Here is a 27,648-nt window from a genome sequence, read left to right as displayed (position 1 = left end):
CTGCTCGTTAACACTTAATTTCTAATCAGCCAATCACATGGCGGAAACTCAGTACATTTAGGCATGTAGACATGGTCAAGACAATCTCCTGCAGTTCAAACCGAGCATCAGTATGGGGAAGAAAGGTGATTTGAGTGCCTTTGAACGTGGCATGGTTGTTGGTGCCAGAAGGGCTGGTCTGAGTATTTCAGAAACTGCTGATCTACTGGGATTTCCACGCACAACCATCTCTAGGGTTTACAGAGAATGGTCCGAAAAAGAAAAAACATCCAGTGAGCGGCAGTTCTGTGGGCGGAAATGCCTTGTTGATGCCAGAGGAGAATGGGCAGACTGGTTTAAGCTGATAGAAAGGCAACAGTGACTCAAATCACCACCCGTTACAACCAAGGTAGGCAAAAGAGCATCTCTGAACACACAGTACGTCGAACTTTGAGGCAGATGGGCTACAGCAGCAGAAGACCACACCGGGTGCCACTCCTTTCAGCTAAGAACAGGAAACTGAGGCTACAATTTGCACAAGCTCATCGAAATTGGACAGTAGAAGATTGGAAAAACGTTGCCTGGTCTGATGAGTCTCGATTTCTGCTGCGACATTCGGATGGTAGGGTCAGAATTTGGCGTCAACAACATGAAAGCATGGATCCATCCTGCCTTGTATCAACGGTTCAGGCTGGTGGTGGTGGTGTCATGGTGTGGGGAATATTTTCTTGGCACTCTTTGGGCCCCTTGGTACCAATTGAGCATCGTTGCAACGCCACAGCCTACCTGAGTATTGTTGCTGACCATGTCCATCCCTTTTTGAATCTATGCCACGAAGAATTGAGGCAGTTCTGAAAGCAAAAGGGGACCCAACCCGTTACTAGCATGGTGTACCTAATAAAGTGGCCGGTGAGTGTATGTGCCTAATTATGCCTAGTTATAAAGGATTTACCTTCTAAAGCAGCATATTTCTCAAATAAATGTTCCCTTTACTTAATATCCGCTTTATTATTTTAATTTTATTCACTTCATGTAGTGTGCTATTATTTTTACAATCACATGCTGCAGTGAATGTATATTCTCTCCCCTCAGAAATGAGGGGAGAGAATATATATACCGTAAATATAAACAATGCAACCCCATGGAAGCTGTTGCTGCAACAAACTGGATACTTCCTATGACTTAATTGCTTAAGGAAAGTACCAGTAAAGCAATTAAAGTGAAAATATATTGATGTAAAAAAGTCTGGAGCAATTCTTCAGTGGGATTGCTGCTTCATAGGGGGACGCATTTACAAGCCATTAAATGGTATGGTGTCCTCATCTTTACCTAAAGGTTTAAGGTCCATAGGTCACTGAACAGTATTGTATATTTAAGGCGACTGGCCGTGAAGCAGTTAATGTACGCATTTTATCAAATAGCTCTCTCTATGTATATATATATATATAATATATATATATACATAGATATATATATATATATACACAATATACATATATTCTCTTCTATACAGCAATGCTCCCGCATCGTCCCCATTGTCCCCATGCTGTCTGCTGCAGGGATCGTGATGTCAGCCACTGACATACAACTATGTGCGCCGGCATCAGCACACACTACGATGTCAGTGAGCAGCTGACGTCATGGTGCCTGTAACGGACTGTGCAGGTACACAAATCCGATGCCGGAGGATCACTGTATAGAGCACCTCGAAAGGGAGGGGGGGGAGCCAAAAGGTGAGTACACTGTTTATTTATTTTTTCCTACAGGCATTATATTTGGGACAGGGGCTGCAGGCTATATACTAGGGGGCTGGCAGGCTATATACTACAGGAGCTGGAAGCCTATACACTAGGCTTGAGTATATATGGTGTATATATAGATGTATATATATATATATATATATATATATATACTAGCCAACGTACTATATTTTAAACTTTATATCAAGCATGAAATTGGGAATATGTGTAATACGAATATTTATAATAATCATGAAAATCAAGGTACAAAGAAAAGAATAAATGCAGGAAATTTCACTACTATTAGATTCAAATGTTTTGCAAGATATAGAACAATATTACCTGGGGGTCCTGGTAAGCTGTCAGGTCCAAGATCTCCTCTGATCCCTTTAAAACCTTTATTGCCATCTGGTCCTGGCACCCCCAGCTGACCCTTTAAGCCTCTGATACCTGATATCATAAAAGTGAAACAAAAATGTATTAAATTTATGTATTCTAAATCAGATCCTTGCTAGGCTACCAGGTGAGCATGTACAAAGTTAAAATGTAATAAAAAGTATGATAAAAGTATTTAAAACATAAAAAAAAAGTTGTAATCCTCAGACACAATCCTTTGTACTGGGTGATCTTTTTGGCGGGGGAAATTATATCTTAGATGCACACTAGTTATTCTTTTAAGCCAGATGCATGGACTGGTGGAGGACGCTCCTAATGTATGGCACCATGTGTTATAAATTAGACATAATCACCTTCCAGTATTTAGAAGCAAACATTGACCTTTTGACTGCTTGTATTTGTAGTTTTTTTAATTAATTTATAGCTTATGATCAGTGTAAAACAATTAATGAAAATAATGATAAAAATAATGTTTTTCCCCCTCAAAATATATATGTTGTAAAATGGTGCATCAACCTGATTTAAGTTTGGTTCCGGGGTTTGGGTGCATTCTGCGCAACACATACATACAGCCGGATTGGCGGCCATGCAGCTAATGGATGTGATTGCCCATGTGATTGGCCAGTTTAGGTACGCTCATCTCTAAACCTGATACTTTAAATTGAATAAGAATCTTTATTTTAGTCTTATTGTACAATATACAGTATGTTGAATATGTTTTGCCGTGCCTAGTTCTTGGGCAATCACATTTGGCATTAAAAGTAATAAAAAATACATAAGTTGTATTCAATCTAAATATGATATACAAAAATAACTGTTCCTACCATTAAATCCCGGTAATCCTGGTGGTCCTGGTGCTCCTGCTGGTGCAGGTGGTGGTGTTAAAGTACATGCATTGCCTGCAAACACAGAGGTCCAATTACTTTATACCTATATTTGAAGGCATTTCCTTATGATACCGGTATCATCTTTGTCATACTAATGCTAAAATGTTTTGCATACAAGTGATAGGGATTTTTTTATGCAGGGCCCCAACAGCCCTCTTGACTTTTGTAAGGTGAGTCCTAATTAACCCTTTGAGGGAGGATGAGATAGCTGCCGGCAGCGAGATGACAGAGTAAAAGAAAGACACATTCCGGTCTTCCGATGCACTCAAATCACACTGTTTATTTCAAAAAACCCGAGCTGTATTTTAATACAGAGAAATTAGCATTTTGGGTGTTGTATGAAAGGATATAAGGCACTTAGATTCTATTGGACATCAGCACATTCTGGGAAAAAAATTAATTAATTGTGCTCAGTTCTCAGAGACCTTGTACACAGATATTGTTTATACTAATTTGCTGAGAAGAATAAGAAAAGCAGACGCCAGAATCATAATATAATCAAGGACAGACTGGCTTCTCATTAAATGTCAAAGGGTATTAGCTGACAGGCGAGCAAACAGGTTACATGAAATGAAGTTTGAATCATGACATTAACTTGACCATGGTCAGGGAACATGGCCGCTGTAAATAAGATGGCGGACAGTAGTCCAGATGGCGTCCGAAACCAGTGCGATCTCCTTAACACAGGCAAAAAAATTGTCTGGTGGTTCCTAAACTTTATGGCTACTTTTTATGAATCAGTTTAGTTTTCTTAATTATTTTGAAACATTTTGAAATTTTGGTGCTAATTCTCTCTGTCTAAAGGAATTGTCTTATTATAGTTGAATCATCGGCTTAATTCATTTTAACACATTTTATAAATTTAGGATGAATAACAGTGAAATTACAAAATTCTAATTTCTAAGGAGAGATTCTTTAGAATTGTTAATTTATGGGAACTGCAAGTATTTACTAAAAGATTGAATGCATCTTAAACCACTAAGTTGATGTCTATATCAGCAAAGGGATGCATGCAGTTAGGTAAAAGAAGTGGGCTTGAGTGGGGTACTTCCCACTCCCCATGATGAGATTGTAGGATGCTATGGGGTGGTCATGAACTGCCTTAATAGTATTCCTATAAACCCATAGGCAGCGATTGGATAGGCAAACCTCTAGCTTTTAGAATTCTAAGATTCTACTTATCCACCAATGCACTGGGCTTACCTATTTGTTTCTCTCCAGGCTCCTTGAAGCAATCACCTGTTATAGTATTAAAAAAAATAATCTTAATATAGCTGGTGAGCTCTAACCAAATACTGTACATTGTGTAGTATATGTTATAGCCTATGTAAGCACTATCTCACTAAGGTTTTATTTTCCTTACTAATATTGCATTATTATAGTGATGAAAGTGTTGTAAAATTATTCTTTTCTAGTAAACACACCATATATTAGTCCTGTCCTATCTCTATAAAACATCTGTTTTATCAGTTGCATAATCCAGAGCTTTCTCAGTGATAATCATGGAGAAAAAAAGACAATTGCTTTTGCATAGAATGGGTGAATCTATTAACTTTTAATGTTTCACAGATCATGTGTGCATTAACAAAACACAGGGACATGTGTGTATGATTACCATTAATAGTCAACAGCACACAAATGTGCTATCATTAATAGCAAAATAGGGATGTAGTTGGATTGTGTGCGGTCCATGAAGTAAATAGATGGTACATATCTGTGAAATGTAGAAAGTCATTCAAAATTCTGTTATTTTTATCTACGTAGAAATGTTACTTTATTCTTTGACTAAATCAGCTTTAAAATTGATTAAAATACTGATAAAACGTTTAACAATTCCAGCATTTGCAGTTTTGCAGTGAAGCCGTGCCAGTTCTCCTTGGCTTCACTGCACCTGCTTCTAGCTTCAGGTACATGTGCAGTGAAGCAGAAGCATATTTCCCCAGGTTCACTGCAGAACTAGGTGTGCTGGAAAATAAGCTTATTTTATGTAAACAGATCTGTTCAGTGTGAACCTAAAAAAGCTAAAAATGAAAGTAATGGGCTACTGAGCCAGACTTCATCTATGAAAGTAGCATTGGTTATTCATACCTGTTAAACCTGGCATTCCTGGAATTCCTGGTGATCCATTCAGCCCTGGTGTCCCAGGAAGTCCACGTACTCCTTTGGAACCTGGAAAGCCTATACCTGGCAGGCCAATCTCACCTCTAGGTCCTTCAGGACCTGAAAGTCCTGGAAAACCAGGGTCTCCGAGGGGTCCTTTGGCAGCATCACCCTATATCAAGAGTATATATGTTACATGCTTTTGTACATTTGACCATTACTGCATGCTTGCACCTATTTTATAAAACTAAACATCAATAATGAATCTATAAATACAAGATATGTAATTGCACTTTTTAAAAGCAGTATTATTAAACAAAAATCTTGTTTTCTGCCAACATGTTTGCTTACAATTAAACTTGCTGTATGTTTCTTTTGACGCTTTGGGTTTTCATGGAATAAGGTTATTTACTAGTCTTCCTTCTTTCATGTGCAGGCATCATTAATGTTATTTATAGGATGCTTTCATGCTACTTTTTTTTTACATATTCTAATTTTGCTTAGATTTGTAAATTGATATGTGTTACTCTACTCACAGGAGGACCTGGGAAGCCAGGAATTCCATAGGTTCCATCCTTTCCTGGAGATCCTTCAAATCCTGCAATGCCAGGTATACCAGGATCTCCTGGGGCACCCTTTGCACCTTAAGGAATATCAATAGATTATCATCGTTATTATTCATGCACACTTACGTATAGTTCATTTTTGTCCATACCCTGCCATTATGAATGGAAGTTTATTAGCAAAGTTTGTGCATTCCAACACACATTGTACAGGAACAACCCAATGTGGATGTATATGCAGGATTTTATGACCCAGAAACTTGGAGGCAAGGCAGTGAAGTATGTTAAAGAAGTTTGTTAAAGAGTACAAGTCATATTGAGGTTATGGGGTCCACATTGGTGGTAAGGTAAGTTCTCCTGTACAGTTTAAACAGTAAAACCAAAGCATTATTATATCTGTAATTAATTAATCTATAATAAACTAGTTACCTTTTTCAGTAGCAAACACAATGTCTCCCTTCTGTCCATCAGTTCCAGGAAGGCCATTGATGCCTGGAAGTCCCTTAAAAGTAAATTAATCAATATTTTTATATTTTTAATTTATTTAAAAAATTTTTTTTCCTGTTTTCTTCATTGAGGTGGTTTTACATGCTGGATACATATTTTGTTGTTGGTAGAACCGAAACTACTGTCTACATTTTCTGAGCTATTTTTTCTATTATTTAACATATTGTCCACCCCTGAACTGCATCTGCCCTGAGGCTGGATAAAAATCCCTGACAACAGGTTGCAAAGCACTAAGGGGGATCATCAGTAGTACAGACTTGCCGAATGCTGCCAAGCCCGTAACATAAAAATCAGTTACATCGGCTTAAGACAACAATGCAACTGACAGGCAGAGCTGTGCAGCACAGACCTGTGTGTTTGCTCCACTCTGCATTACACAGACCATCCTGAAGTCATCACGCACATCGGCCTGTATCCCTGATGTGGTTGCTAAAGGATGTGGCTGCTATATACTGTCTATGAGAGGATGTTTGGCTATATATACTATTTATATATTAACTAGGGGGGGGTATAAACATAATACATTATAGCTGCTGTACATACTAATTTATATTGGGGTCTATATATAGGATGTTTTATTTTTGTAGTCTGTTGTGTTGCTAGAGGTATAAATTATTTTGGTGCATCGTTATATAGGTGAAATTATACTGTATTTTCAGGGGCACAGTGTGGAGATTTGCTGCATAGAGGTGAGGCGGTGAATTCAGCAGTGATAAGTTATGGCTTGGAAAAATCATAATGAAGTCCTCTTTCTAATGGATCAGATGGTCACATGTAAGGTACTAGATGCCACTAATGGCTGTGTCACTGACAGGCCCACTAGTGTGTGAGATGGCATCAGCAATGGCAGTGTCAGTCACAGGGTGCCATTGATCTTGTGACGCTGTGTGAGGATGTTCTCATTTGTTAGTAATATTGTCAGTATTGCTTTTGTAGATGCTATTTATATATTTGCCTACAATTTTAGTGAGCCGAATATGGCAGGGGCTCAGGGGTGGGCTGCTGGGGAAGGTGGAGTCACCTTCTTTGCCTCAGGCAGCAAAAAGGCTAGAATTGCCCCTCCTCCCTCCCATAAGCTCATGCAGTTACTCAGCACGCAGCAATCACAAAATCACAGGGTTGAAAGTAGGAATCAACACAGCCACTTCTTATATACACAATTTTGTGCTATTCAGTATAGTATCTTTATCTGCATGGACAAACTGTGCTATTCTATACAAAGACAAAACAATATCGCACATATGTGGAATGGATGCCACTATATGATATGTGGCTCAGCTTTCATGAAATGTATATATCAGGAGCAAGATTAAACTGTGCTTGATTTTATTTCCTGAAAATAAAAAGTCTTACCTCTGTGCCTGGTGCACCAGGCAGACCAGGAACTCCTCTATCTCCTTTTTCTCCTTTTCGACCAGGTGACCCAGGTGAGCCGGAAAATCCTACAGGGCCAGGCTCTCCAGCAGGCCCCCTTGAAGATTCATCATCAGCAAAGCATTTACATTCTCCTTGTTCACCTACAAATTATATTTAAAAAAAACTGATGTCACAAATGATAAACAAATGATAAAATAATGTTTGTGTTGCACCAGGATATTATGCTTTCTATTTACAATTAAAAGTGAACTTATACTTGTAAAAATGATGCCTTGATAGGCTTCATTCTAAGGCTACATACACACGATGTATGCCTGTCGTATCATAGTACGGCGGGCATACATCAATGCTGGGGAGAGGAGGAGGAGATGAGCGCCGCTCACCCCCGCCCCTCTCTATAGCGATATATGGCCGTGGTGCCATATTACGGGAGAAAGAAAGGACATATCCTATCTTTCTCCCGGCTATGTGCGGCACCGTACCGCTCCCGTATGGCGCCCTGAGCCTATTGCCGTGTATGGGGGACGTATATAAGCTGTATATATGTCGGATGTATATATGTCCCCCATATGTTTGTGTGAATGTAGCCTGTAGCTGTAATTGTGAATGTTACATATCAATCTGATGGTAGGAAACTAATACAGTGAGATAAAGTAATTGAGATGGTTGTAGGAAGTTTATATTATGGAGAAGGTTAGTCATATCCTCTTGTAGGTTGATAGACAAAGAAGAGAGAATAATATATGGAGGTGCAGCACATAGAGAGCTGTGTGGATATAAACTGCATCCAATGACTGGCAGAAGATAGAGGTATTACAGATGAAATACCACCGATATAAGAGCATAAAATATGAAGTATTTATTCCAGTCACCTTTGAGTCCTTTGAAACCAGCTAGGCCCGGAAATCCATTTTGACCTGGTTGCCCTGGAAGTCCTAAAGCGCCCTTGCGTCCAATGCGTCCACCTATAAATATATATATATCTAACACATAAGGTACATTTTAATGCATTTAAAACATGAAATCATAAATATCTAACACAGGTAAAAATTAGTGCGTTTAATAACCCCTGGCATTATCTCTGCTAAAAATTTTTACTAAAGAATAAAAATAATCAAAAGATCAGTGTGATTGGTGAAGGTCATTTACCAATTGATTTATTAGATATGTATTGAACATCCTGTGAGTATGAGAAAAACCCTTTAGTCAATGTTCATGTAAATTTGAGAAACTGCTTTTTCTATTTACCAGGATACCCAGGTAATCCAGGAGGTCCTCGTGGTCCAGGTTCTCCTGGTTCTCCATCAGTTCCAGTTTGATAGGCAGGAAAGCCTGGAACCCCTTGGTATCCTTTTTGACCTCTTTCACCTTTTAAACCTGGATAGCCTGGAGGTCCTATTTAAAGAAAAGTAAAATCAGTATCATTGATTTATTAAGACTTCTACAAAATATAATGATAACAATTAATATTTACCAGGGAATGGACTTGGTCTTCCCATTAAACCTGGAAGTCCAGTATCTCCGATTTCACCCTTTTCTCCATCAATTCCAGCATTTCCAGGAAAGCCAAAGTCTCCTCTTGATCCTTTAAATAAACACAACTTGCTTTCTTTTAAAGTGCATGGGTAAGATACTTCAGTTTGATGTAACCAAAGTAAACAAAACTATGTACAGAAAGTTGGAAATACAGGCAGTTCCTGAATATGTGTCATCCCAGGATCCAGTTGTCAGAGGAACAAAAAACTTACAAAATATACCTGTTCCAACTGACATAAAAATTAATCTTAAAGGACATATACTATAAGATTTACTGAGCTGGAGGCACTGGATCAGCTCTGGGCTCTGCTGTGTGACAAAATATGCACGTCCCCACTTTCTTCAATTTAGGCCTGATCCCACCGATAGTGACGTCCCCGCTCTCGGAGGGGATCAGGCTAAAATGAAGAGAGTGCGGGAGTGTATATCTTATTATACTGTGGCAGAGACTTTGCAGAAGGACAAGCTTGAAAATTTGGAAAGTCTACCTTCAGTTAATCTGAGGGTAGATGTCCTTTAAGAACAAACCTACAGAGCCTAGCCTGTATGTAACCCAGGGATTAACTGTAAATCTAAAGAGATAGCGGTGCTATCCTTGTTTGGTTTCTGTTTACACCATAAGTGTAATTTGCATCTGAGACTATGTAATGTGGTTTAAAGAGAACCCGTCATGTAAAATAACCCCCCTAAACTAAATATATTTTCATAAACTGCCATTAGAGAGCATTGCCTCTATCTCTTCATTGTCCCTCTACATGCCTGTAAACCTAAGCAATGAGGTCCTAAAGCTGTATGCAAATGACCTGTGAAATGTCCAATGAAGCATTAGCATATTCAAGCTGTCCACTCTATTCATGAGTGGGAGGCACAGCCACACCCCCAGTGCATGACTGACAGCCTGTATAATGGAGTGAGGCTGTATAATGATGTGCTTCCTGGTGCTGGTGGCCACGCCCCCTGCAGCCTGTATGTGCATGTGTGTGTGTATAGGAGAGATACAGCAGCTTCAGGCTGCAGCCATGTTACAGCAGAACATGTCAGATTCATGTGTAGCTGATGTCTGTGTCTCTCACCTGTATATTAGGAGGATGCAGCATGTCAGCAGATGCAGCACACACACTAGCCATGCTTTACTATACATTACACACAGACATGAGCAGGGGGAGGAGAGGGGAGGGGGAACAGGAGTGACATCACTGCCTCTGACCATGTGACCAGCCTCATTTACATGATAAAGAATAGATGATTTTACAATGAATAATGTATGAAATAACTAGATAAAGGCTGGGATGGGATCCTTGTGAGCTGCTCCAACAGGTAGTGGTGACAGGACTAGTGACACAGACCTGATGACAGGTGTCCTTTAAACTCAGCAGCATTTTTAGCAAGACTATTCTTTATTTCTGGTTGGCTACACACATATAGGTGTCACTAAATCCTCAATGTGGTTCAAGAAGAAAACATAACCAAAAACAAAAAAGAAGTCCTGTCACCAGAATTTTACCCCCCCAAGTTAGAAATAAAGTAAATTAGATTACTTGACTGTTATTTAAAGAAAACTTACCATCAGGTAGATATCAGATGCCAGTAAGTTAGATCCGGTAAAATGTTCCTGTAATCTATGGCAGCCGTGTCCTTTTTTAAATAAAACTCATAAGCCCCAGAACTTAATAAAAATGTTATCTTGTATATATTCAAGTTTTCTTGAGAGTCTACTGGAAGCTATTGGTTCTCTGCAGCACATAGTTCTAAGCATGTGCAGAACTCTGGCTTCACAGACGAGTGAGTGCAGCTACAACGAGCTGAAAAGATTCTGTAGAAGAGATCGAAGAGGCTAAAGGCGTGTGAAGAAGCCGTAGCTCCCGCTTCAACGTGTAGCTACTCCACGCTCTAGTAGCCTCTCAAGAAAATATACCTTATATACTCGAGTATAAGCCTAGTTTTTCAGCACAAAAAATGTGCTGAAAAACCCAAACTTGGCTTATACTCGAGTCAAAAAAAATAAATAAATCAAAACTCGCCTTTCTGGCGGCACCCGTAGATCTTCTGTGCGATCCATCCGGTATTGTTGTGCTGCACGACGGGGAAGGGGGGGGGCTATATACACTGGGGCAGGGTCTGGCGGGCTATATACAATGGGGCAGGGTCTGGCAGGCTATATACACTGGGGCAGGGTCTGGCAGGCTATATACACTGGGGCAGGGTCTGGCAGGCTATATACACTGGGGCAGGGGCTGGCTATATACACTGGGGCAGGGGCTGGCTGCCTATATACACTGGGGCAGGGGCTGGCTGGCTATATACACTGGGGCAGGGGCTGGCTGGCTATATACACTGGGGCAGAGGCTGGCTGGCTACATACTGGAGAGGCTGTGACCAATGCATTTCCCACCCTCGGCTTATGCTCGAGTCAATAGGTTTTCCCAGTTTTTTGTGGTAAAATTAGGGGCCTCGGCTTATACTCGGGTCGGCTTATACTCGAGTATATACGGTAAATATATGTAAAATAATATTTTTATTAAGTTCTGGGGCACTGAAAGTTTTATTAAAAAAGTACATGACTGCTGTAGATTACATAAATATGCCACCGGATCTACCTTATTATGTAGATCCATGATGTTAGAATTCCTTTAAAATATGACTTTCTGTTTTCTCCCATGCCTTTTTAACTGACAGCTCTGTGTCTCTTCAAATCACTGCCCTGCCTCCTTGTACTTAGGGACCATCTGCCAATATTCACCTACAAGCTTTAAAGCTATAAAGCTTTATTTACTTAGGAAATATTGTGTTAATTGTTTTGACACGGTGCCTTGTGTTACATTCATATCATGTTACCAGAGTGATGAACCGGGGTTCATGTAATATGACCAGGTCCTATACCCTTTACATTTGCAAGATGTACCCCATGTATGTACTTGATCACATAAAATCGCAGCATGTCTCCATGTAGAATGGGGAGTAGTAGAACTCCATACTTGGGGTAGACTTTGCAAATGTATAGGCTATAGGAACCTTAGATGACATCAATCCGGTCACATGACATGAAATAATGAATTCTGAGGAGGTATAAGGCCTGGAGAGGAGTCGATGGAAGCAGTTACCTTAGCAGGACACACCCCCTCTGATGTCAGGTATTATAAGATAAAGTTGATTTATGGGATAATTTAGGGAAACTATTTTTAGCTAAAAGAAGGGTGGCATTTTGTTAATTGGACTCTACAGGAACCTGCCACTAGCTGTATTTGTGAAAATGTGGTGACTGGTTCCCTTTAAAAGAATAGAGTGACACTTACCACTCCCTTCTTTGTACATTCATTAATTTTGAAAACATGCTCACAGTATAAACATAACAAAGTAGTGAGTGAGGACAAACAGTTACCCATGTGCTTAGGTGGCAGCCTATTCATGCTGCCATTGCTCCACAATAAGGGTAACTGTCATTGTTTTGTAAACATTTGGTGATTCTGTGGAAAGGTTATTATTTACCAAATGTGGTGTAAAAGAGACCTCAATTATGATTGTCAGAAATATCTATTTACCTTTCTGTATACCAGGATGTTTAACATAGGTAGGAGGTCCTGGAGCACCTATTCCACCAGGTTCTCCCTAAGGAGAAACATTAATAAAAATAACTGTGCTATGGATGTTTAATGAAAACAACACTATCATACATATAAAATTTTGTGTTATTATATAATATACATATAGACATTATTTATTTGTGTTTTTCAAGAAAGAGATTCAGTATGTTTTATTCTGTACAAACATATGGCATGTTTTTTTCATATCTTTACAGCATTGTGCTGTTTTCTTAGCAGCGGCCTTTATTTTAACTTTTATACTTTTAACTCTCCCTCATGGTCGTTTTCTTTTGTTATGTTCTTTTGCAGTAAACTGAATTCCATAGCTTTAGGCAACAGACAGCAGACCCTGACTAATTCTTTCTTCATCTGTTCTACTCTATAAAGTTTATTAATTGTCTGAAACAAGAAAGGGGATTCCCAGAAAACACAGTTCCCTTTTGAATGTTTCTTTATAGACAGCCAATAAAGTTATTTTATTTTCCTAAGTATATATACTGCTAGGAAGTAACAGACACACTGAGGATTATATTGGTAAATCTGAAATGTCCTGATGAAAACGTAAATGTTGTCACTGCTTGTATGAATACGTTCACAATCATACCTCCTGCGTCTCTTACTACCGCTAGATAACAGTTACAAATGGTTCAGCTAACCACCATGGCTCATTGGGGTTTTGTACTGTGAAATGTTAAGAGACAATGTGGATACAAGGAGAGACGATACTGTGAAATGTGCACAGAATAAAATAACTACAAAAAGATGTCCATGAGTTTCGATTGGGGGAACAATATCTCTATGGAAAAGTTGGAAACTGTTTCATCAGTCTATAGATGTACACATGCAGAGGTGAAAAAGCTTATGTGTTTGAGATCCCTTTTGTTAATGAACCATGTTCCATTGTATGAGCTAAAATATTGTTCTATGTTAAGCGTTCCCTTGTTAGGAGTAAACGCTTGTTAACACTTACGACTAGAATGGACTAGTCTAATATTGATGCATATTCCATAGATATGGTATCAATATTTTTAACCTAGAAAACCTTTAACAAAATACCTAAACTGTATACGTAATCCTAATACTTTTCCCAATAAAAAATGTATCAAACAACACCATGCTAACACTTGTTCAAAGAACCTTGGCAAATATACCATGTATACTCGAGTATATATGTACTGAAAACCCAAACTCGGCTTTTACTCGAGTAAAAAAATATAGGTTTTACCAGGTTTTTGTGGTAAAATTAGGGGCCTCGGCTTATACTTCGGTGTATACTCGAGTATATACGGTAGCTAGAAAATGTACAACAAATTTCTAGGGAAGATAACATTGTGGCTTATATATAATCCTATTTACCTTCATTCCTATAAAGCCAGGTATCCCTGGAAAACCATTTGATCCCGGTTGTCCCTGTGAAGGTAGGAAAAAAATGAAGTCATTTAAAGGATTAAGGTACATACTGCTGAACTAAAAATAATATACTAAATATGCAGCACATGTAACGGATCTGCCATTTATATGTAATTTGCGTACTTAAAGCCTGTTATATTAAATGTATTTATTTACACTCAATAATTATCAAATCAAAATCATGACTCTCGGAGTGCTTATGTATATGGCACACTGCAAGAACTAAATATTTATTTATAATGTTGTCTTTTTTATTCAAAATTACCAGATATAGTTAACATTGAGAATGTTTGAAGCTTACATCATATCCAGGGTCTCCAGGCTCTCCACTGCTGCCAGAAAAACCCTACAAAAAATAATGTATTATTAGTGTGTTCAACCAGCACTTAAGATAGTTTTGACAGCTGAATTTCTAGACTAGCTATAAAATTTACACAATGGGTAACAGAAGTATCTGTTTACTAGTTTGATCAGGTTAGTGGAAATGTGGCCACTAAGGTGATTCCATTGTGAAAGTAAGTTACAAGATTTAATTAGAAAATAACTAAACCTGTGACAATCATGAGATTTTCATTTGACATTTGTGTTTTTCAGTCTGTTATATCTCTTTTGTTTATGTCTATCGATTACCAACACCAACATACCAATACTTGAAATATATTTCTTAAAAGGTCCATCATTTTATTAGGAAAACTGTCAAGCTGCAGTTCTGTTCACACATTTTTGGAAAATACTGCAAACTAGAGATATCCTCAGTATCTTCTGTATGCAGGAAATAGATGAAAGACCAAATGCAGAGGTATAATCCCCTCATTGATCGGGAAGACATAATTTAATTTAAATTGTAATTTCTAATATGATGTCTACATTTCCTTTAAATACTAAAAGAAATGCAATAGCAACTAACAGAAACTATCTAGTAACATTTGATTTACCCTTGTTCCGGGGAAGCCCATCACCCCCTCTTCTCCCTTTTCTCCATAAAAAGCACTTTGTCCCTAAAAACAGAAGTAATATGAAAAAGTAATAAAATAACTGCTATAATATTTTTACCCAAACATAAATAAACTTTAAACGGCCATACCATTTGATGTTAACCTAATAGCTACTTGCAAGGATTGTACAAGATTTTCAAAGGAACCTTTATGAGCTTGTTAAATGCTTATTTAAATAAGTGGCATGTTGTTGCAGGCCTTAAAGTGATCCTGTCACCAGAAATGTCATTTTTAGCTGGTGAAAGGTTCCAATAGCCTATGATTTTCTGATTTTAAAAATGTCTTTGTCAGCATTCTGAATCATTTAGTAGTTTATATAAGTTTCATTCACATTACCGGGCTCCCTGCCAACAATGTGTGGTCCCCAGGGAAGGGGCATCGGCAGTCTGTGTGCGCCTGTGTCAGTCTCCTCTCCTGCACTCATGCAGCTCCCACACCCCATCCCCACTTCCTGTTATGTGCATTGAGCAGGCAGGAGAGGGAGGGCAATGGTGTGAAATAGAGAAAACAAAGGCTGAAGCTGCCCCTACCCCCAGGTACGATGTAAAAGGAAAATAAGTACTGTGGTACACATTAGCTTCTGTTGAGAGAAAACCGTTGTAGGGTGTGCAGTGAATATTATTTGTATATAGTTTATATAACACAGATAATTAATAAGTCAATCTAAATAGAAAACCATTGGGTTGCAGGACCAGGTAGGAGAGAAGAATTAAAAAAGGTACTTACCTTGTTCTGGTCACTTTGTTGTTACTCCTATCTGGACCAAAACTGTTGGTGACCATGTGACTGTTGTATCTAATCAGTGGTAACAGAAACAGGTAGGATTAATTCACCATTACTGTTTTTGTGACCACCAATCCCACTGATTGATTACAGTGGCCATGTGGCCATCAACGCTTGGAGTCATCAAAGTGACTGAACTACTGGACACACAAGGAAGTACTTTTTATTTTTTCTCTACCCCCTGTTCCAACACCCGTGGGATTTTCATTTAGATTGGAAATAGAAACAACAGTTAAAATATTTATTAGAAAACAAATGACGTCTTTACTTTCAATCCAGGATTTCCTTTCTCTCCTCTATCGCCCTTTTGTCCCTAAAAACATTAACAATAGAGACATTTAATAAATAAAATAATGGTAACAATTTAATTAATAAAATAATTAATATTAATGTGAGAAGAATGCAAAGTTGCCCACCTTGTCCACATAGCACATCTACAACTAAATGTATAAACAGACAATAGGGCACATTTACCGTACTAAGGGCTGTGCAATAGTTTTCTGTCGGACTTTGCACATTCTTTTAGGTGCAATCTGCTTGCACAGGTATTTAAGAAGTGCCTGCACCACATTTGTGTTGCATACGACTCTTTTGTGGCCCAGCTGCACTAGTCTTCATGCAACACAAATTAGTGGGGGGTGTTCCGTTGCTTAGTTGGACTGCGCGCCAGATTTATCATGCAAAATCGGACAGAATTGTGTCACACGCCTATGTTAAAGATACACCAGAAAAAAGATGGTGCACTCTGTCAGGGCAGCGCCGGGAGCACCAGGTTGATGAAGAATGTTGCCAGAAATATTCAATCTGGCGCACCCTGCACTATACACAGGTAAACAGCATTTAATGCAGTTTGCCCTGTTCTTAGTAAATGTGCCCCAATGTATGTTGTAAATCCAAAGTAGCCAATACTAAATACACACAAAATTATTGACAACCCTTGTTTAATGAAAGAAAAACCCATAATGGTCATAGAAATAACTTGAATCTGACAAAAATAAAAAATAAATGACATTTCTATAAAAATGAACAAATGAATGGCAGACAATGCTTTTCTACCATGCTTCAACAGAATCAAAAAAAAAAATCATGAAATGATGATTCATCAACTTAATATTTTGTTGCTCCTCTTTTAGAGGGCATCACTGCAATCAAACTATTTCTGTTACTGTCAATGAGACTTCTGCAGCTTTTCAACAGGTATTTTGGGCCACTCGTCATGAGCAAACTGCTCGTTGGTTGGTTGGTGTGTGAAGGGTGCCTTTTCTAGGTGGTATGTTTTAGCTCCTTCCAGAGATACTCATTAGGAATAAGATCAGGGCTCATAGGAGGCCACTTCAGAATAGTCCAATGTTTTCCTCTTAGCCATGTTTGGGTGTTTTTAGCTGTGTGTTTTGGGTCATGATCCTGTAAGACCCATGACCTGCGACTCAGACCAAGCTTTCTGACACTGGTCAGCACATTTCTCTCTAGAATCCCTTGATAGTGTTGAGATTTCATTATACATAGCACAGATTTAAAAAACAAAGTGCCAGATGCAGCAATGTAGCCCAAGAACATAACAGGGCCTCCTCCATGTTTCACAGAAAGGACAGTGTTCTTTTCAAGATATGCTTCATTTTACTGTGTGTGAACATAGAGCAGATGTGCCTTGCCAAAAAGTTTGATTTTAGTCTCATCTGTCCATAGGAAATTCTCCCAGATGCTTTGTGGCTTGTCAACAGGTGGTTTTGTAAATTTTTTTATGACTTGTTTTAAGCAATGGTGTCCTCTTGGCCATCTCCCAATAAGTCCACTTAGGTGTATTCATTATAACATCAAGACTGTTACATACTGAATTGAAAGATATAGTGGTTTTATATGTCAAATAGCACATTGTGGGTAACAACACCTTGGTCTGCTAAATAGCACCTTGTACACACACAATCTGCTAAATAGGCGATCACTCCAACATAATCACCACCACATTGTAGGTGTATCCATTACCGCATCAAGACTGCTATATAATCCACCCATATATTTGACACCTACATATACCCCATTCATCAACTAAAGGAATTGAAGGAATTATTGGTGTTTTATGGTAAATAGCACACCGTGGGCAACAGCACTTAGGGCTGCTAAATAGCACCTTGTACACACACAATCTGCTACATGGCACCCTGTACACACACAATCTGCTAAATAGCATCTTGTACATACAAAATATGTCTTGTATGCGTTTTTTAATTCTTTTATAAATAACGAGTTGGTCACAAATGTTTTTACGTGTTATATGATATATTTTGTGTCTTTTATATATTGGATATCCGAATAGTTTGGTTTTTATAATAAATAGATTTATACAATTTTATACAAATGAGTGTATGACTTTTTGTGCAACAGTATAAGGCAGTGATGGCAAAACTTTTAGAAACCGAGTGCCCAAACTACAACAAAGACTATGATTTATACTCCCTTCTCTGTCACAGTTTTCATTGATACCATCACCCTGAGGACACCAATAAAGCAGAAAATAGTCCCATGTAGAGCTGTCACTTTAAAATACCTCTGTGTACAGCAAGTCCTGGGCTGTCTGGGACTGCAGGAAGATACCTGGAGTCATCTCTGGTGATGGCCTGAGTGCCCACAGAAAGGGCTCTGAGTGCCACCTCTGGCACCAGTGCCATAGGTTAGCCATCACTGGTATAAGGTAAACACAAAATTGGTACTCTGGATACACTTGACTTTTTTATTTTGCATTTATGTCGCTAATGCTCTAGACAATCTATGAGCACAAATTTTAGGCCCCGATTGGTTAGAACAGTACCTTGTTGAGTGGCCCCAACATTATCTTTTTATTGCCACATTCGTATTATTTGTCTCTGATTTGTCATCAATTTTCCTACTCCTGCCATGCCCAGGGTGGTTGGCTACAGTCCCATAGATCTTACATTTTCAAAAATATGTGCAACTGTAGTCATTAAGGATCATTAAGCTTCTGGAAATGGTCTTATAACCTTTACATTTAACATGCTTGTCTATAATTTTGTTTCTATGCCCCCAAGACAAGTCTTTCCTTTGCTTCTTTTGGTCCATTGAATGTGGAATGTAGCCCTATATACAGGCCCATTGACAGATTACACGATTATAGACACCTGTAATGATAATTAGTGAAAACACCTTGATTTAAAGGGGTATTCCAGAAATCAGCATAATTCATATACAAATGGGTCCTTAAAATATAAGCAAATATGTAATTAGTTATTTAAAATTTTGCTCCCTTTAGCAGAAAAATGCTGGTGACATAGACTGTAATGAAGAATTAAAATGCTACTGGCCCTTTAATCAGTCCGTTAATTTCCTCTGTGCGGAGCAAACACAGGACAGAAGATGGCCGCTGGTCACATGTCCACATCACATGTCCTGCACCTGCCTGGGCAGGTCATGTGAGCACCATATGCCGGGCGGTTGCAGTGCATCCAGAATGACCAGTGTTTTGGTGATGGCAGTTACACATCATTACTGTGGTAACAGAGCAAGAAAACCTGTTACATCATCACTGGAAGAAGAACGTAAGAGGGAGGAGGAGCTACTAAGAACTAAAGGATCTTGGGACTGGTTTTCAGTGGTGGCCATCTTGGTGATAACTCTGCATATTTAAGAGAGGCCATAAAATTTTGTCAATCATAAAATCAAACTATTTTGGGACTAATGGCATTGAGTTGGCATTCAGACGTTCATATTCCCGGAACACCCCTTTAACAAGTACCTTTGCTCACAGTTTTTTCTGGGGTACTTCTTCTTTTGAAGAATGGTAGAAATGCAATGTATGCCTTTCATTTGTTTATTTTCATACAAATTAATTTATTTTGACACATTCAAGTTATTTCACCACTGTGGGTTTTTCTTTCATAAAATGAGGGGTACCAACAATTTTGCGCATGTGTGTTTGTATAGCTAAATACACACATTTCCTAGTTGGTTTAACGCTCTTATAGGTTAAATTGTACAGTGGCAGTGAATTCCGAAATTAAATTAGGTCCTTACCAGATAATCTAATAATGATACATCTGATGGCTTAACCTGCTCTAAGTGGCATGGTGCACCTGTTGGTCCTGAGGCTCCTGGTTCGCCCTGAAGGAGGGAAACATAGAAATGTTGCTCACAATTATTTTGTTATTTTGGGATTGTATTATTGTGAATAAGTAGACATATTAAAGAATTTTTTTAAATAGATCTTAAGAATTATTGAATTACTGAATTATTCAGTCATTGGGGGGATTTATCACAACATCATCTTGTTTCATGTACTATTTTTTGAGATAAAGAGTCTCAACTGAGACAAAAAAATCTGAAAAACTAGTACAAAAATAAGACAATAGGGGTCAATTATCTTTAATCAGGGCATTTCTGTGTGTCGTTTTGTGTTTTTTTCCCAGGTTTTAAGATACCTATACCATTCTATTGCCTACGTCTGCTCGGAAATGGGCTCAGCAAACTTTTCTGGGGAGTGAAAAAGTTGCTAATTTTTGTACATATATTGAAGTGTACAAAATGGTGTAAATATAAGGCACATGTATCTTTGTTTTGGCATCCAAGACAAGCTCCCTTGAAATTTAGCTATGGTTGAGTTTTCTGCAGTGTCAACTGAGTTCTCACCCATATCCAGATGTAACAGTTGCAGATTTTGGCGCAAACCGACACCTGCTGTTGCCACGTATAGGAAATAGTAGTAGTAGAGCGGTAATATAATTTACTAAATGCAGGTAACATTTGGTCCTGGTGCCTTTTGTTCAGTATCTGTTTGTCAATACTTACTGGTTATGGTATGATGATATTATTAAGAGATAAATGTAGAGATGAAAAAGTCTCCTTTACACCAAAATGGAAATGTATTTGGGAATAGGCAAATGCTATGGGGCCTATGATTTCTATGTAGGTCCTTGGACTGTAGTATGTATTCTTTGCAACATGCATTGTAAGTGAACACACATTTATCTTTAGTTTGGAAATGTGTGCCTGTCATATTTTTTGTGGGGGAGTTTTTTTGATAAATATTAGGGGGTGATAAATCTGGCAAAGCCTATATCAGCCTGAACAGAATATTGTAAAATAATTAGAGAACAATAATATCAACATAAACATAAAGATGCTCTAATTACTGTTATATAGCATTGAACTCCTGGGGGTCCAGGTTTGCCTTGTTCACCCTGTCAACGTAAGAATATAACTGGTGAGTACTGACATTTGTTATACATCTCATAAGAATTTTAAATATATATGTATAAACTTTACTTACATATAAAGAACATATACACAAATAAGATATAACACAAAACATTCTAGAGCTGTTTAGGTCCCACTGATGCTGCCATTAATGGAATGGTCTCCACAATAAATCTAAAGTATATGATTAAACCAGATGGTCTGGTCTTCGTTATACTCAGGGAATGGTGACCCGGTTGCCAGTTTACAAGTTGCCCTTTTTTGGAGCAATTTTATGTAGGTTCTTACTACTGCATATCAGGAACAACCACAAAGACCTGTAGTTTTGGAAATGTTTTAACCATCACACCTTCTAACACAACAACTTTGTGGAGCCACTGCAATGAGGTAATCTATAATCAATATTATTCACTTCACCTGTCTGTTTTTTTATTGTTTATTGTTATATTAAAATACATTTAATCATTTTACCATTTACTCTGTCAGGAAGTAAGTTTTACTTATGGAGAGTTTGTCAACTAAGGCCGCCTTATAGACGTGCAAAGACTTAAAGTGAATGATGCTCCACAAGGGACCAAAGTAGTTCCCTATGCTATACTGAAGAGACCCAGTATACAGTATACGGGAATAGATATACAGGTTTGGCTTAATCCCACATCATGATCTACAAGAACAGACTTCTCGTAGGTCATGCTTGGTGTTAAGAGTGCCGCCTTACAAGGTAACAAAAGGAGGCATTGTTTTCCATTTCCCATCTTGGAAAACATATTTGCATATTTCCCAACATTTACTCTGTTATCCAATAACGTTTTTTTAGTGGTAGTATTTCATACAACACAGACCAATACTATGTTGTTTACCTGTTCTCCTTTCTGTCCATAAAAACCAATTCCTTTACTACCCTTAAAAAAGACAAAAATAAATAAGAAGGTTAAATGGGGAGAAATTAAATCAGATCATTTTAATTGAATATTTTCTCCACATTTTCCATTTACAAAATCAGACAAACAAAAAATACAAGATGCAAAGCATTGAACAGACCACCAACCCCAAAAACAAATCCATAAAATCCTCCCCAGCCACAGTTCTTAAGAAGTCTATGATATAAGCAAGAAAAAAGCGTGCATCTTTTCCCAGCTGGCCCAAGGAATGCAGAATCAGATGGTAAATCCTGGGCTAAACAATTTATCATTTAGTCACATAGACAGGGACACAGCATCCATAGACAGGGACAAACAAACAAACAAAAGGTAGCATCAACCCAGAAGGAGCGTCTGTAGTAAGTTTTGTTCTGGCACTGTATCTGTGTAGTGAGTTTCACTTCAACACTATATCTATGTAGTAAGCTTGATTTTGATTGCATCTATCTAGTAAACTTGGTTCTGCTACCATAGCTATGTAGTAAACATGGTTTTGTTACCATATCTTACGCAGTAAGCCTGGCTCAGTTACACTATATTAGTAGTAAGCTTGCTCTCGGTTGTTGAAGAAACAAGACAAAGGGTGAGTGCCATTATTTTCATTTTACTTCAGCAAGTTTGTAGTAAGCTTATTTTTTTGCTGCTGTAACTGGTAATAACTATTTTTAAACTTTATAGTGTTGGGGGGCCCATAATCTTCATACAGCCCTGAGCCCACTGTAGTAGTTATCCTCCCCTGGATGGGACTCACAGCTGCCTCCCATTTAGGCCTACAGAAAAGCAAACTCCCTTCAAACAATGAATAAGTAGCAAACTATATAAAAGTTAGATCGGCCGGCTAGAGCAGCTGTCCCCAACCATAGAACACTTGGTCCCGGTCCGCATCCAAAGAGCTTCAACATATAAAAAACTAAAACTCTATACTTACCTCTGGCTTCTTCTCCTCGCCACTCCGTCTTCTTCTTTTCCTACCTGTGTGCAAGCAGGCAGGAAGAGAGAAGAAGGGGGGGAGACGAAGCCAGGTAAGTTTAGAGGTTTTTTTTATGGGGGCTCTGCTGTGGACATTTCTTTAATGGGGGGGATTTAATATTGAGAAAGGAACCATTGATATATTAAAAAAAGAAAGGGGAAGAAAAAAAGGGGGGGGGATAGGTACAGTGGAAGGGGGGAAGGGAAGAAAAGGGTGTGACTGCTGAGGGAAAAGGGGTAAAGAATCCAATAATTCAGAGTTCTGCAAATAAGTCCTGAAATTCCTGGAAGCTCTAAAAAGATTTCTCAAGGGGTTCATGTGCTGCTGTACATTTTATTAGAGAGTGGAGGTGGCTGCTGAACATTTTACTTGTGAAGGGAGGATGCTGCTGGATATTTTGTTAGTGAGGAGAGGCTGCTGCTGGACATTTTATTGATTAGGAGAGGTTGCTTGGCATTTTTTATTATAAATTAGCAGCTGCATTTCCTACCCTAGGCTTAAAATCGAGTCAATAACTTTCCCAATTTTTCATGGTAAAATTGGGTGTCTTGGCTTATACTCGAGTATCTATAGTTTGAATATTTTTTTTCCTCACAGTTAAAAGGCCAAAGACAAGGGGACATTATAGGTGTGTATAGGAGACTATAGAAAAAGCGGTATTATAATGGCCCTTTGCTGTAGCAGCCTTCTTATATAGACAGACAACAGAAAAAGTAGAACTATCAGGAGGGGGCTACAGTAAAGAGAGCACCTGCAGGAAAGGGGGCATTTTACAGCGGGGGCTACTGGTACATTATATGGGTTAGGGTTAGATATGAGGTATTTGTGGGGTGACCAATTTTTTCCCCAAGACCATGGTGAGGGGGTTACACGACCTGGTCCCTAGAGAATTTTTTTTGGGTCCAGCCAGTCAGAAAGGTAACGGGACCCTGATAACAATTGCAACTCCATTACTCCCAGTCTGTGTGTGGTTAAGTCAAACACCCACTTCTAAGAATCATAAGCGTGCCTAAGTTGCAGAAGCCTAAAATATAGAGTGTGTGGCAGTGACTTTGTCCCTCATAAGAGCTTCAGAGGTAGAGTATATCATTAAAACCTTCTAGACCAGTATTTCTACCCAGGTCCCAGACCGTATATAGCATGGCCAGAGTAGAGTACATCTTACCAGTTGTCTCACCTCTACCTGCCTCTAGTACAGGTAATCCCCACGGTCAGATTTTATTATTTAAATATGTATTTTTTTCTAGCACATGCAGATTTCCTTTGTAACTGAAACTAAAAAAGTTAACCCGAGACAAAAGTTACCCCAGGCAACTGCTCTTTTGTAGTAATTATTCTAAGTAAATTTTTAAAACTAAATGTTGCCTGCATATGCCTGCGCCTAATGTTCCATGTTTAGAGGCAGCCATACTTTATCTACATAAATCTATCTAGTTGCAGAATGCAAAATAAATATATTATTAAACTAACCGGTGGTCCCGGTGGTCCTGGTGGTCCTGGAGGTCCCTACAAAGAGATCCCACAATATGTGAAAAGTAAATAATGAAAAGTAAATCACAATTATCATGTTTAACAATCTAACATTTTTTAAATTTAAGAATATCTCTTAGTCAAATACACTTACAGGATATCCAGGTAGACCCACTGGCCCAATAAATCCAATAACTCCAGTTGCGCCTCTTGGACCCTACAAAGGTCATCTTATTAATGTAGAACGATAAACAATAAGAAAATAATAAAATGAAATAAATCTTATAACTTACAGGAACTCCAATAATTCCAGGTTCACCAGGTTCCCCCTGAGAGGAGAAACATCAAACCAAATTAAAATTTTTGCATTTGTTGCTATAAATATAGTAGAGCTTAATTAATGTGGCATACATATTTTGTGCTAAAGATACCTCACTACATTAATATACCTAGGTATGTGTTATATTACTGATGGGTTCTGTACAAATCCGACAAATAAATTTACCCCATTACATGCTGCATTTCAGAATTGCTTATTTTCTTTTTTAATACACTATGCACATATGTTGCCCATCCATGCGTAACAATCTCAAACTATACCAGAACTGGGCCATATTTCAGATATGTCATCTGGCGTAAATTATTGTACATTTGTCAGGCCACAGGGGGCCATGTCTGTACTGTGAAGCCCAAGTCATAACCCACCCACTTTTTGGAATAGAGGTGTAAACAACATAAATCAATAAAAAGATTACACAAACAATTGTGTCTTTTTCTTTTTTTTTATAAAAAAGCAATATTCTGAAATTTTCCCAAATATCCATAGTTCTGCATTTTGTGGTTATGTGTATATAATATCTACGCACTTATTTTCAGAAAGTATCCTCTGCATATTTTATCAACATAAACATTCCCATAAACACCATTGGAAACATATATTAAAGTGTTGCACGTTAGACTAGTTCAGAGTATGACTGGACAGTCATCAAGTTTTTGACATATCAACTTAATTTTTTTCCAGCAAAGTCATGCCCCCTTTTCATAGTCTATGCCCCCCTCTGTGGTATTAGCTGTAAAAATGTTAAAAAAAAGAGTCTTAAAGCTTTGTTATATGTGTCACAAAGCATTTTAAACAATTCCAGAATTCCATTGCAGGTACATTGATAAATTTTCTACAAAGTGCTTTGTAATCATTATTAATTATGCGCTTACCCTAAGTTTCAGTTTCAGATCCACTGATATATAATAAGGTTCACCTTTCTGACCTTTCAGACCTGGTTCACCCTGCAACATAAAATAACTTTATATTAACAAACAGTGTAACAAACAGTTATACTGTTCATTAAAATAACTACTATGAGATTATTAAATTTCACAATCCTGCAGAAGAGTAAATGTCCTTTGAAATAAATAGGTTGTAGACCCACTTTCTTTAATTTCCCATCTACGAGTTTTACTGTAAACAAACTAAATTTACTTGTAGCCACAAAATATCCAGAAAGTCCAGCAATATAAAAATGTTCCTATTTATTTAGTTCATAAGGCATACAATAATAAACCACAAGGAAACTGCATATTATGAATGTTATCAATCAATTTTACACATTTTACTTTAAGTCTTAGATTATGAATACAGAAAATGATGGGGAAAGGACAAGAGGCATATGTACACACTCCCAATTAACATATTTCCACAATTAATAAGACAAGAATACATGACAAATACAAAACAAATCATAGTTTAGCCCCTTCCCGCCAGTGGGAGTACTGTGTGCCCCAATTGACATGTCTACTTTAATCTTTGGGTCAGTGCAATTACGAGGATACCCCATTTGTATAGGTTTTATAACATTTTCATACATTTACAAAAATTAAAACCTCCTGGTCAAAAAAATTCTTAATATTCTGGTGCTAATAACTTTTTCGGAATTTGTTTTATGGAGCTGTGTGTGGTGTCAATTTTTGCGACTTTTGATGACGTTTTCAATGGAACTATTTTAAGGAATGAATTTTTATTTTTTCAAAAAAATGTTAAAAAAGCGGCGTTTTTGAATTTGGACGCAATTTTCTGTTACTAGGTTAAACGGCAATAATAACTGTAATTATATTTTGATAGATCGGACATTTTGGGATGCAGCGATACCTAACAAGTTTATTATTTTAACTGTGTTCATATTTATATCAGTTCTAGGGAAAGGGGGTGATTTGAATTTTTAGCCTTTTCTATGAATTTTTTTTCCCTTTCTTTTTAAAAATATTTAGACCAATGAGGGTACATTAACCCTAGGTTGTCTGATTGATCCGACCATTTACTGCTATACTATAGTTAGTGGGTGTTACCTGTGGGTGTTTGCTGCAATATACAGAAAACACCCACCTTGTATGGAGAGGGCTTAGCAGTGAGCAGTGTCCAGGGTACGACCTATATCGCATGAACCGTGCCACTCACCTTTCCTCGTTCCGACTCCCGTGGCTGTGTGGGCACGTCCCCTACTCCTAAGGGGCGAACGCCGGCTCACGAAGATTTAAAGGCCAGCACGTTGCAGATTGGTGCTGGCCATTTCCAGGAAATTGTTAAAAGCTGCCTTCTCCTAGCATACCCTGCTGGATCTTTGTGCTATATTCCTCTGAGAAAGCTTGTATTGTTGGCCTGTGCCTGTTTATTGATGTCCCACCGTGACTCCGGACCTGTTCCCATTTATGCTCCTCCGCTTCCAGCCCTGACCTGTCCTTGACCACGAACCTGCCTTCCGTTTTTGTACTTCGCCTTGGCTGCCACCACTGACAAAGTCGCACCTGTGGAACGACCTGGTGGTACCACGTCGCAGCAAGTCCAACCAGCTTTGCGGCGGGCTCTGGTGAAAACCGTGTGCCGCTTAGATTCCGGTCCCAGGTTTTGGCTTACCCCTGGAGCTTGACAAGCAGGAGCCTGTGATTATGCAAACGGTGCCAGCATCAATTGTGGGTATTTGGAGAGGGCTCAGCCCATGAACCCTTTCCATAATCCCCTAGCTGCCCACAATACAATACAATTCAATAACATGATCCAAAGATTGAAACTATCTTGCTTTTAAGTAATTTTTGCATTAAGATTTGTTGTCCCATTAACCCCTTAAGGACGCAGGGTTTTTCCGCTCATTTCTCGCTCTCCACCTTCAAAAATCCATAACTTTTTCATTTTTACGTGTACAGACCTGTGTGAGGGCTTATTTTGTGCGTAACAAATTTTA

At 38.3% G+C, this 27,648-nt stretch overlaps 1 protein-coding gene across 3 annotated transcripts in view; it reads right to left on the bottom strand.

Moving 5' to 3' along the window:
* Positions 1-27,648, bottom strand: part of COL4A2 (collagen type IV alpha 2 chain) — a 178,849-nt gene that overhangs the window by 37,935 nt on the left and 113,266 nt on the right. For all 3 annotated transcript variants that reach the window (XM_072135559.1, XM_072135561.1, XM_072135560.1), the window contains 22 exons: positions 25,631-25,702; positions 24,712-24,747; positions 24,573-24,635; positions 24,419-24,454; positions 21,919-21,960; positions 20,995-21,042; positions 19,880-19,966; positions 16,122-16,166; positions 15,011-15,073; positions 14,377-14,421; positions 14,022-14,075; positions 12,624-12,690; positions 9,023-9,133; positions 8,797-8,943; positions 8,421-8,513; positions 7,525-7,688; positions 6,094-6,166; positions 5,638-5,744; positions 5,090-5,273; positions 4,205-4,240; positions 2,939-3,013; positions 2,061-2,168 (listed from right to left, as the gene is read on the bottom strand). In XM_072135559.1, coding sequence (XP_071991660.1) covers positions 2,061-2,168; positions 2,939-3,013; positions 4,205-4,240; positions 5,090-5,273; positions 5,638-5,744; positions 6,094-6,166; positions 7,525-7,688; positions 8,421-8,513; positions 8,797-8,943; positions 9,023-9,133; positions 12,624-12,690; positions 14,022-14,075; positions 14,377-14,421; positions 15,011-15,073; positions 16,122-16,166; positions 19,880-19,966; positions 20,995-21,042; positions 21,919-21,960; positions 24,419-24,454; positions 24,573-24,635; positions 24,712-24,747; positions 25,631-25,702 — 1,756 coding nt within the window. The remainder of the gene's footprint in view (positions 1-2,060; positions 2,169-2,938; positions 3,014-4,204; positions 4,241-5,089; positions 5,274-5,637; positions 5,745-6,093; positions 6,167-7,524; positions 7,689-8,420; positions 8,514-8,796; positions 8,944-9,022; positions 9,134-12,623; positions 12,691-14,021; positions 14,076-14,376; positions 14,422-15,010; positions 15,074-16,121; positions 16,167-19,879; positions 19,967-20,994; positions 21,043-21,918; positions 21,961-24,418; positions 24,455-24,572; positions 24,636-24,711; positions 24,748-25,630; positions 25,703-27,648) is intronic.

This window comes from Engystomops pustulosus, chromosome 2 (assembly GCF_040894005.1).
Source record: "Engystomops pustulosus chromosome 2, aEngPut4.maternal, whole genome shotgun sequence".
Taxonomy (NCBI): domain Eukaryota; kingdom Metazoa; phylum Chordata; class Amphibia; order Anura; family Leptodactylidae; genus Engystomops; species Engystomops pustulosus.
Note: the sequence above shows the minus strand (reverse complement) of the source record. Positions and strands in the feature narration are given on the sequence as shown.